The 11,680-nt window shown below is 34.1% G+C and overlaps 1 protein-coding gene across 1 annotated transcript; it reads right to left on the bottom strand.

Moving 5' to 3' along the window:
* Positions 1-5,537: 5,537 nt before the first annotated feature.
* Positions 5,538-10,585, bottom strand: LOC122578602 (protein trichome birefringence-like 19). The gene is made up of 2 exons (XM_043750590.1): positions 10,027-10,585; positions 5,538-6,533 (listed from the first exon to the last, which is right to left on the bottom strand). The coding sequence occupies exons 1-2, from the start codon at positions 10,540-10,542 to the stop codon at positions 5,718-5,720; spliced, it is 1,332 nt and encodes a 443-aa protein (XP_043606525.1). The 5' UTR covers positions 10,543-10,585; the 3' UTR covers positions 5,538-5,717.
* Positions 10,586-11,680: the final 1,095 nt, after the last annotated feature.

Genomic DNA, 11,680 nt, shown 5'->3' with positions numbered 1-11,680 from the left:
CGACTGCATCCATGTAGAGATCGGTCAACTTAACTTCTTGAGAACAGTTCACACATTCCATTGAATACCATAACTGGTCGGTTGGAATAAAACCGATTGTTGCAACAACAACCACTTTATCAAACTGTCAAAATGAAAATGTTTATACATTAGAATGTTAAAAAGCTAGTTATAAATTCGAAAGAAAGTTATGTTAAAAAGTAATCTAATCAAAAAAGAAAAATTCACAAACAATGAATACTTACATGTTCGTCTATCAGGATCATCTCAATACTACCTATATATTAACATCTCCATATAGAGGTTGCTTCCATAGCCTCAAATTCTAACCGTTATCGTACATGTCTTATTATTTAGACGCAAATTTCTAATTGAAACATGGTTTAGTGAAGCCATGCTAAAATTGATCTGTTATGTGTTTAAGTTTTGAAATGCCTTAAAACTGAATGGAAGTGGCCTTATATAGACATAGACATGCAAGGAAGTAACCGCCACAAGCAATACACGAACGGTTACATATTCAAATTTTCAAAAATTTGAACTTCTTGAAAGCATAACTAATCCGTTTTCGAAAATTTGAACTTCTTATAAAAGTAACTAATCCGTAGACCTTCCAATGAGCAATATTGTAATGATTTTTGGGCTTTCTTGCATTTTTAAGCATGCCACATAGGCAATAACTAACAAATTTTGAAGTGAGATTTATATAATGTAGGGATTTTGTTGACAAAAAAATTTTAAGATATCTAGCAAATGAAATTGAATATATATTTTGGAATCTTCTTTTGAAAGTTAATATAGTTTCACACTTTGTGTCGTTTGATGAAATAATGTACATCATGTATATCTTAACGTCCAAAATAATTTATAAGCAACATCATAATAATTTATAGCATACATCGTTTTAATTGGGTCAATGTTTGAGAGCTCACTTGAAATAAAATTGCCTATTTCAAACACCCGATGAGGGAAAAATCAACTACTAATCCACCGAAAGATATGATGACTATTAGGGTTAAACTCTGACCCCTCAGACTTGAGTTATGTATAAACAAGTCAAGCCCTCATAGAAGGATTTGTTATGTCCATCCCAATACTTAAACCCAAAACCTCTTAAATAGGGATGTCATTTCAACCAATGAGCTAATGATCAAGGACAATATGGAATATCCAGTCAATTACTAAATAAATAAAAGGAAATATGAAGTTGTATAATATGTTGTTAATAGTAGATGATTATATGTTGTTTCACCTCACATCCAAGGGGGGTTTTGATCATGCGTAAAAAATGATTTGAGGGCAAAGTACTAATGTTAATAGTTCTAATAATTTCCTAAGAAAAATACAATGTATTTTAAACTTTAACATTTATTTAATAATAACAATTTACAGGTTTGATGTATCTAAAATTTTCATCACCTTTCAACACCCTTACAACTTAATACATATGGTTTATGTAACACCCCGATAATTTTAAGGTAATAAATTAACCATTTTTGTAGTTTTGACATTAAAATAAGTTTCTAGTATTTTGTTTTTGAAAAGGGAGTTAATTTAGTCGGAACTTTGGCGGATAGCTGGTAAATTTTACCCAAAAGGAGGCATGGGGCGTGGCATCACCCAAGGATGCCAGCCATTTTGTTTGTTGACTCACCTTATTCCACTACCACTCTTATTCTCTTTTTACATGCATTCCATCCAAAAATCAAATTGGTAATCTTTAATCCAAAGCTAAAATCAATAATAATAATAATAATCAAGAACAATTTATCCCTTCATCTTTCAAGATTAAAAAGTTAGGGTTTGGGTCAATTGCTTGTGGTGATGGTCGAAATCATCAAGGGTAGAGGGGAAGGAAGAACTTAGTGATTTTAAGTATTAAATTTGTCTTGCATTCCTGGAGGTAATTACTTTTTAACTTAATTTCCTTCCTTACTAGAATGTAGGGTTCTTGAAAATAAGAATTGGGGGTTTTTGCTAGTGATGAGCCCAAGTAGGATTTTCCCCCAAGTTATTGGATATTTTGGGTTAGTTATTGAGTTTCTTATATTAATTTTGATTTAAATGAGAATGTTGGTAGAAAAGCTCCAACTATGAAAAATGGTGATTTAGTAATTGAAATAATGATGATGATGTTGAAATCTTGGAATTTATATGAATAGTTTGTTAAGTAAGCAACTCAATAACTTAGTGGAATTGGTTAGAGGTTAGAATGCTAGTGAAAGGGTTGTTTAGTTATGTTAAGATAGCTAGAAAAGTGAACATCTTCTTATGTATGCATTATGATATATGATAGGTTGAAAGATTGATATTGTGCTTTTGCGGTTATCTTGATTATTTGTTGTTTTCGCGAAGGAGGTGAGTATACTTGCATATCTTGATATAATCGTTGGGTCAATTACCATTCGATGTTGAGTGTGTCCATTGGTGGTAATTGATTTGGCGTTAAGTCCCACGTTTGTGGTTGAGCTTGATTACAGGCCTAATTGGTGGTCGTGGCTCATGTGGAGCATTGTTATTGTTATATTGATTGTCATTTGTAATCATTTGCTTATATGGATCCATGTAATGCCTAGCCCAAGGGTGAGTATTATGGATATGACACAGCGGTGTCATAGTCCATATGCGATAGTCCCTTGAGCATTGCTCTCCTTCGTTTATATGATTATATGCAAGCATATTCACTAAGCATTCGCTTACTTTACAGATGTTTACCCTTTGATTATAGGTAGTTCCGAAAGAAGGAACTAGGTTGCTTGTCTTGAAGAATAGAGATTGAAGTTGCTAGTGATTGTAGATAATTGGAAGATATTTTGGCTATTCTCGGAAGAATGGCTTATTTTGGTTAGAAACCTAGTTGTCCCTCTTGACTTTGGCTCATAGTACATTTTGGTTGTTAGTTGTCATGTTTTAGTACATTTTGTATATGGTCATGTTTATGTCCTTTGGGAGTTGTCAAAGATGGTTATTTGGTTGTAAAATGTCAAAATGGGTAATCGACCCATATGGTGGCGTAGTGGATCGTGGGTCAAACGAATTTGACAAATATGAATGTTTTCAGGTTAACTCTCTTGCTTTCGATTCTGGAATGTAATTTGTCTATTATTTGGTTTGAGGTTTGAAGGTTTTGGTCTAATCTTTAGGTGGGCAGATTTTGATGTTGTTGAACTATGGGCCACTGCGGCGCAGTGGAGGAGGTTTTGTCCACTGCGGCGCAGTGGAAACCCACGACCAGAATTCCTTTTTCCTCCCACTGCACCGCAGTGGGAGAGTGTCAAACCCACTGCGGCGCAGTGGGGGGTTCTTCCAGTCTTGGTCCGAGGTTTCCTACTGCAGCGCAGTGAGAGTACTCGACCTCACTGCGGCTCAGTGGGGGTATATAAAAAAAAAAACCTTTGTGTTTTCAAGTAAATCGAGTCTTGTCGTTACAGTTTATCAAAAATATCTTTGATGAAATAATTTACATCATGTATATCTTAACGTCCAAAATAAATAAAAACACTTCATTTTACATTAATTGTCTTTATATCAATAACATATACTTTGACCATCTGTCGCTTACCATGCACAGTCATAAGTCTAGCCCACTTCTATTGTAGTTACATGTTGCACCTAAAATACTTAAATCATATTCAAGTGTGTATTTTTTTCGTCCTAAATTTAATATTTACAAACATAAAAAGTTGAATTTATAAGATATGTGTAAGAAATGAACTTCTTGATAATAAAGTATCAACACCAACATTTTTAAAATAATGTTCAAATTGTCATCCATTTATCGATTAATAAAATAGATTACACATCCATATAAGCTATCTCTTACGCTACCATTTATCGAATACCACCTAAGCATGCAATCACACCCACCATGACCCTATCGCTGTCGGTTTCCTTTTTTAAACAATCTAAAACTACTTATCAACATCGAATCATGTGGGCATTATTGTCCACTGCTCATAGTTTTCATACAAGTTGAATCTTCATGGCAAAAAGAAGCCCGAATATAAATATATTATAGATGATGATTGATGATTAGGTTTTTTGATTTAGAATCAAACATATGGTTTGTCATAAAATCACATGTATAGCACATGCCATGGAACAATAATGTAATTAAAATCTTGTACTACGATTTTATTTTGAGCTATACATGTCTCAAAACTCATTTTTGCTACTATTCTTGTACTAATATGAGTTGCGTTGTAACAAAACTGTGGTGATTTGCTGTTGGTTGTTGCGTGTGTCATTTGGATATGATTATGACCGATCCATGTATCCAATATAATGTATCAAAACAAAAATCTTATGGAGTGTTTTTTTCATTTTTAATTTGTTTAAAATATAGATCTAAATAAAAACTTAATTAAACCTTAATATTGATTCCACTTAGATTGTTATGTTTTGGGCAATTGCCCATTTTGCTAATTCCAAGTCCGACCTTGCGTGTCCTTTTACTATAAGGATAAACAATCCATATGTTCAAATAAATATTATTCTATCATCACGAACATACGCTTAGGAAGGGGATAATTGATATTTGTCAATTATTAATTGGTACAAAATATTTATGTACTCAATACTCCGTAAGTACATAACTAGAGCCAGCAATTTCCAACACGGACCTGTTAGCACGACACGACACGACCTGATTTTTTCGTGTTTCGTGTTTGGCCTTAACGTGTTTCGTGTCTTAACAGGTCCGGAGTTGTTAAGACACGATAACTATTCGTGTCTTAACAAGTCCGGACCTGTTAAGACACGATAAGACAAGTAGTATATATATGGACATGTTAAAGACACGTTAAAAACCTGTTAAAGACACGTTAAGGACACGATAAGATACGTTATCAGGTCCCTTAACAGGTCCCTTATCGTATAACTTTTAATAAGTCTCTTAACAGGTCCCTTATCGTGTAACTTGTTAAAAATCGTGTCGTATTCGTGTTTGAAAAAACTGACACGATTAGCTATCGTGTCGTGTTCGTGTCTTATCGTGTCGTGTCCGACACGATATTCCAACTCTATACATAACCACATATCATTCTAGAAAGTTGAAATAAAGTGAATATGAAACCAAGAAAGTCATGAGTTCAAATGCTACTACATAAAACAAGTTATGAAGTTCTGCATGTTAGATGAGTTTTTTTTTCCTTTAATATATGGTGCGTATTCTTTTGTTGATATGAAAATATTTGTATGGCCAAATGATTAAATGGACAATCATTGATCAAATCTTTCACCTATGGCGGGTTTTTAATCTGTATAGTATGAAAATGATCGAATGGACTAATGACTAATTTCAATCCAAATTTGTAGTTAAAACAAAAGTGATAGAGTAAATGTTTTCTTCCCGGTCAAGATAGATGGGAAGGAGCCCTAGGGCCGTAAGTTGCATCTGTTTGCCACACATCGGCCCCATTCACTTGCTTAGTATAGATGATTGAATATTGTATATTCAATGGTATTTATACTATTTAAACCTCAAGAATAAATGTATCAAGTAACAATCCATGAAACATTTTACGATCCACGAGTAGTGATTTGTAAATTTCAGCGTATGTATACTTACTCATACAAATATTTAAATGAGTTACAAATATTCCTTATAAAAATTACAATAAAAGAAAGCTCTAACAATAACAAAAAGAAAGTTTGTTCTATCGCTTAATGTTCATATAAAAGAAGGAAGAAAAAAAATGTGTGAAGAGCTTAACTTGCTATTTCCCTTTGATGAATCTAGAAGTATGCTTCTCTTGGGCTGATCTTCTACCCTCCATCTTTAACATATGAAGCAGAAAATCACTCAATGTGTCAATAGGTCCAGGTAAGCACCAATGCACACAATCATTATACAAAGTCACATTTTCATGGGGCCAATGACCATATTTACTTGGGTGTCCATCAGGCCTTAACAATAATGGTTGAGTTATATCCATAAGCCTAAACTTCAGCCCATTTTCCATTGCCTTCTTTTGGGCCTTTTTAAATTCCTCCATTTGGGCCAAATACAACTCCAAATTAGAACCCTCTAAGCTTATCTCATTGCTCTTAAATGGTTTTTTCCTAATACAATCTCCTCCTCCATTCCATTCCCCACCCTCAAAATGCATAGGCGCAAACGTTCTTAGAATCGTTACACCCTTGAAGTTTTTCCGGCTTATGATCCCCTTATATGCCGTGCGTAATGCTCTTCGATACCCAAATGTCATTGGGTAATCGGTGACGTTTTCTCTTTGACAATATTTGCAACCAACCACTTCATGGTTTTCATAGTAGACTGATGGTCGTGAGAACCAGTGGCCTCCATTAATGATTAGATAGTTGAACTCGTCGATGTGGTTAGTCCAATTTTCATCATATTCGTCTAGGTAGAGATTATAGAGGCCTGTGTGAGTCGGACCATCTGTGTCTGGCTCATTAAATTTTATCAAAAAAGGCGACCAAAATGTTGCCATTGTGAAGTTGTACGAAACGTAGTACCAACGTGAGAAACCATCATCTTTTGTTGTCGAAGCATCAATTGGAAACTCAACCTGAAAATTTAATTGCAACACACTAATTAAGTTATGCAGTTTACTTTAAGTGGTTAAACTATACATGAAAGTCAGTATAAAGAATCTAGAGTTAATTACAGGATTCGTCCTTATGGTTTACTTGTTTTTGTGGTTTACATCCCTGTTCAAATTTTTTAACCAAATACATCCAAACTATCAACATTAGTTGCATATTTCATCCCTTTGGCTGATGGCGTTACTTTCATGCCGTTAAGTCGTGGCACATGCACCGGACACGAGGGCAACTTTGTATGTTTCCACCCAACCCCACCTGCCCCTTTCCTCTTTATGTATCGATTAAAATATATCTCAGCCCCCATTGAAAACACACATATATTACACACACACATGTGTATATAATTCTGTAAAAAATTCAATCCTAATCTATCCATTTAATCAGAAAGCTTCAAAACTTCAAGATCTATTCCACCTGCTGCTAGCCAAATCACCACCTCCATGTCAAACCGCCCCCCTTTCTTCTATTTGTCTCTCTCTATACCGCCATCATTTGCCAACCATATCTATATATACATTAATTAATTATGGTTCCTAAATTGATATGATAATTAGGAAGATGGTACCTTTGATAATTGGTACATTTTTGTAATGTTCGACTGAAATCACCAAAGTGAGAGGGCTGCACTTTGACTTTCATGATAAAGATGAATAAGTTTACAAATTCAGATTCATGGTAAATGCTAAGCTTGAAAGTTTTAGTTTTTTGTCATTGTAATAATTTGTTCTGTAACTTTTTGTGATTTTATCTAATTTAAATTGTATGTTTGATTTTAAATTTTAGATTGGTGTTTTGATTTTGCTGATGATTAAATGATTTTGTGATTTTATCTAATTTAAATTTTGCATTAAATTCTTGGATATTAGATTATTGTTGTTACTGAGTCGGTTATATGAAAATGGAAATATGATAATGATTGAATTTTTTTTGTACTACATTTTTGTCATGATTATTATTATTGGGTTATTGATGATTCAATGCAAGGAATCGTTTATGAGGGTTCTGCAAGTGTAAAGGTAAAGTGAAAATTACCAAAGTGTCCTCATGTGAAAGGCACGTGATGACACTTAACGGAAAGAAATTGACGGAGTCAGCCTCAAGGATGAAATGTACAGAAAAGTTGAGTAGTTTGGACCTATTTCACGAAAATTTTTGAGCAGGGATGTAAACCACGAAAACAGACAAACCACAGGGATGAATCCTGCAATTAACTCAAGAATCTATCTACATAGTTTTGTTAGCATATAATGTGAGCCAAATCAATAAGTCAGGAGGCAATCTTTAAAATGGGAAAAAGCAAAAACAAACCACTACATAAGGTTTAGCTTACCGACTTTTAACTGTTTCTTACACATCTAGCGAGTAAATAAAATGATTTATATGCCTAAAATTTGAAAGTAAAGATAGGCCTAAAACTATGATGTACAGATGCCAAAGTGAAAGCCAATTATAGGAAAAGAGAAATTACATATGTCATATGTCAAATATAGAATAAATCAAGTCTATTTCCAAGTCTTGACATATATACAATCACACCAAGTAGTGGAATAAACAACTATTTAAGATAATTTGGTAGCTAGAGTAGTGTACTTGCTTGCTGTACAAATCTAGTTACACATGTACACCTTAAGATGAAAACATTTGTATGAAATTAATCATAAAAATATTGTGCACATGCAATGGCAGAGATATATATGATCAATCATGTATTCTGTGGAAAAAGATAAAGAGAGTGACGAAATTTCACAATAAAGACAACACAAAAGCATTGGTCGAAGAATCCATTTACATGTTGCCACCAAAATTTATATTCCCTCTATTTTGTCACCAAGTAATAATCATCTAGCTTTTAATTTCCCATATGAATATAGTTCTTACTTTAGTTAATTATATTAAGTGTTTAAATCAGTTTATAATAACATAATTAGGGGGTTAATTATAATTTGGACCCATTTAGAACGTTCTAATGATGTTAAATCACACATTATATAATCATATATATGAATGTTAATAATAATGTTTGTAAACAAAAGAAATTCAAAAGTTTCTTAATGTAGGAATGACTAATTAAATATTCTCATTATTATATCTAAGTTGTTTTCAACATTTTAATCGATTTTTCTATTGAAAACATAGTCGGTCACCTACTTCATATAACGAGTCAATAATATTATACACAAATTGTTAAAATATGAAGTTTTAATCTATCTATATATTTCCTCTTTTCGAGGTTACGACTTTTCCAAAGAACTTATATATCTTATATGCAGAGAACCATGTGAAATGAATTTTATATATTCTTGTGTATCAAAACCAATACTAAATAATGTTATAACCTATAGTTTTCTCATTAGTACTCACTAAAACTTTATTGAAAAACTTGATTTAATAATACAACTTTATATAAAAATAAATATATCTTCTTCTATACATAATGTGAAAATGAGAGCTCAACTGTTCTCGGCTTTTGTTGCCAGAATTCCGAATCTTGTTTCTTTTTTTTATTCTACACAATACATCTAAAAAGACAAAATCACCCTCCACCTCACCAAAAGAAATAAAAATAATTTAACTATACAAAACCAAGAAAGTGATGTGATCAAGACTCAATCTTTGTTTTTTTAATACACATTCATATAAATAATGTATTTGTCTTTAAAGACTACGCTATCCGCGCGATGCAATGGGGAATAAGAAAAAAACGCCGGTGGTTTGATGGTGGTTTGTGGGGCGGCGGCGATGAAAAAGAAAAAAAAAAGCCGGCGGCGGTGGATGGTGGTTTGATGGTGGTTTTTAGGGCGGTGGTGGATGGCGTTTATGGGGGGATAGCGTACATAGAAGGTGGATTGCGGCGGTGGATGGTGGTATTTGGGGCGGTGGTGGATGGTGTTTATGGGGGGAGAAAATCAGAGAAGGGGGGAGGGAGAGAAAATCGGAAATCGGATGAACCTATGTGTGTGTGATGAGCGTGATGGAGAAAAAATAAGGTAGTGTAAATTAAGAGGGCATAAAAAACATTTTAAAGGTAGAGGTGTTAAAAAGAGGAGTGAGATAGTTTGCTTATTAAGGGAGTATAGATATATCAAACTCTTTATATACATAACAGTCCAAGATTCGAAACTGCTTTGTTCAATTAGAAGGATGAAAAGGAACAATGACACAAATATAATCAAGATTAAAGACGTACTAATTAACTATCTCTTAACTTATTATGGGCTTAATGGCTAGACGTTTTAAAACATATTAAAATCCTACCAAGTAAACGATATGGAATTAAAAAAGAACCTTAAAGGCCAAAAAAATTATACTTAACCTATATACATATAACTTCTTTAAATAACTAAAGCAACTTGAACGTAAATAAACACAACTTAATATATGGTAAATCTTTAATAAAAAAAAAGAAAGTGAATTAAAGATAAAAAGAGAGATAAAGATGTAAAAATAAGAACATACCCTGGATAACATGCAAATCAAAGATTGCATTTGATTTCTACCAACAGAATCACCAACAAAAGCCAAAGATTTATCTCTAACAATTTCCAAAAACTGATAAGGATTAAAAATGGGCAAATCACATTCATCCGGTTTCCATCTCCACTTCATGTAATCCGAATCGGGTCGACCATATTTTTGACAGTTTTGATGTTCATGTATAGCCCAACATGTTTTGTTTTCATAATAAGGGGCATTCGGGTTAGGCACCCACTCACCTGAAAAAACATCACACTTATGGTGGTTGTCATCGATGGTGATGAGTTTGTCATGATGATGGGTCACCGGGGGGGCATCGGCCCCCGGTGAAGAAGTAAAATGGTTGTTGGAGGGTGAAAGAGATGGGAATTTGTGAAAAGGGAAATAAAGAGGAATGATAGTGAAGATTATTAGAGTTAAGGTTACAAGTAGAAGTATTTTTGATGTGGTTCTATTGGGGGTTTGATTGTTTTTGCCATGAACACCAATTTGCTTCATGGGAAGAAAAGAGTGTGAGAGGGAGAAAAAGTGGGAGATTTACAAGTTCCAAAGTGTGAGGTGGTGATGGGTGACTTATTTTTTTCTATATATGTAAAATTACTACTCGTAAAATATTATATTGAGAAAATTATATTTCTGGTCGCTAAGTATTTCCAGGGGGTGTTTGATTCGGATAAGGTAATGGAAAAGGGAAAGGTAATGAGAATGTTAAGGTAATGCAATCAAAGTATACCCCTATTAATATTGCTTAATTGTAAAATAATGCTTTCGATGGCACTGAAAGGCCTGTTATCGTACTCTTTCGTATATAGTTGTCAAAGACACTCCTATCTTTTGATTAGGAAAGCGGCACATACCAGGGGGTAGCGACTGTTTATTAAAAACACAGGACTCTGCAAAGTGGTAACACGATTGGAATTGTGTTAGGTCTAATTCCTATTACTTTGGTTGGATTATTTGTAACTGCCTATTTACAATACAGGCGTGGCGATCAGTTAGACCTTTGATTAATTAACCTGCTTTTTTTTTTCTTCTTCCCCCTTGTCTATTTCTTCCACTTGCTTCTTCCTGGTCATCTCCTTGTTTTCTCCACTTGTAGAATGCAGAATATATATAAATATATATATAGGTTTTTGTCATCAAAAAATCATCTTATATCATGAATGGTCTTTTCTCGATCTCTCACCGGAAAGAAAATCTAGCACCACCAACAGGAAATATACACCAGCCGTCACTGGAAATATCCCGTGAACGACTTAACTGGCCCCTCTCCAGGAATACACATCATCAACCACCATCAACCGAAAATCAACTCCAGCCGTCATCACCACGCCTATGGAGTAACCTATCAGAGATGGCCGGAACAGGATGGGGGTATCGGCGGTTACCCAAGAGGATGGTGGGTGTTGGCTATCGAAGGTGATGTGATGGGCGGGTGATGTATACCAACGGATCTTAGACAGAGAAAAAGAAGAAAAGAAGAAGAAGAGTAGAAGAAATGATTACCCCACCCTTCAATTTGTCGAGTAATGCTTCATTAACCACTTCTAGGTATTGATTATCTTACCTTACTCCTACCAAACATTGGTATTCATTGCCTTTGCCATTCCCCACCCCAAAAAACCCCAACCAGGCA

This window comes from Erigeron canadensis, chromosome 8 (genome assembly GCF_010389155.1).
Source record: "Erigeron canadensis isolate Cc75 chromosome 8, C_canadensis_v1, whole genome shotgun sequence".
NCBI lineage: Eukaryota > Viridiplantae > Streptophyta > Magnoliopsida > Asterales > Asteraceae > Erigeron > Erigeron canadensis.
This window is presented reverse-complemented; position numbering and strand designations above follow the sequence as displayed.

Excerpts from the sequence above, each read along its gene's own strand:
- LOC122578602 (XM_043750590.1), bottom strand. The coding sequence starts at position 10,542 with ATGAAGCAAATTGGTGTTCATGGCAAAAACAATCAAACCCCCAATAGA. Across the intron at positions 6,534-10,026 it reads TGATTTGCATGTTATCCAGG|GTTGAGTTTCCAATTGATGC; the intron begins GTATGTTCTTAT and ends TTAAATTTTCAG.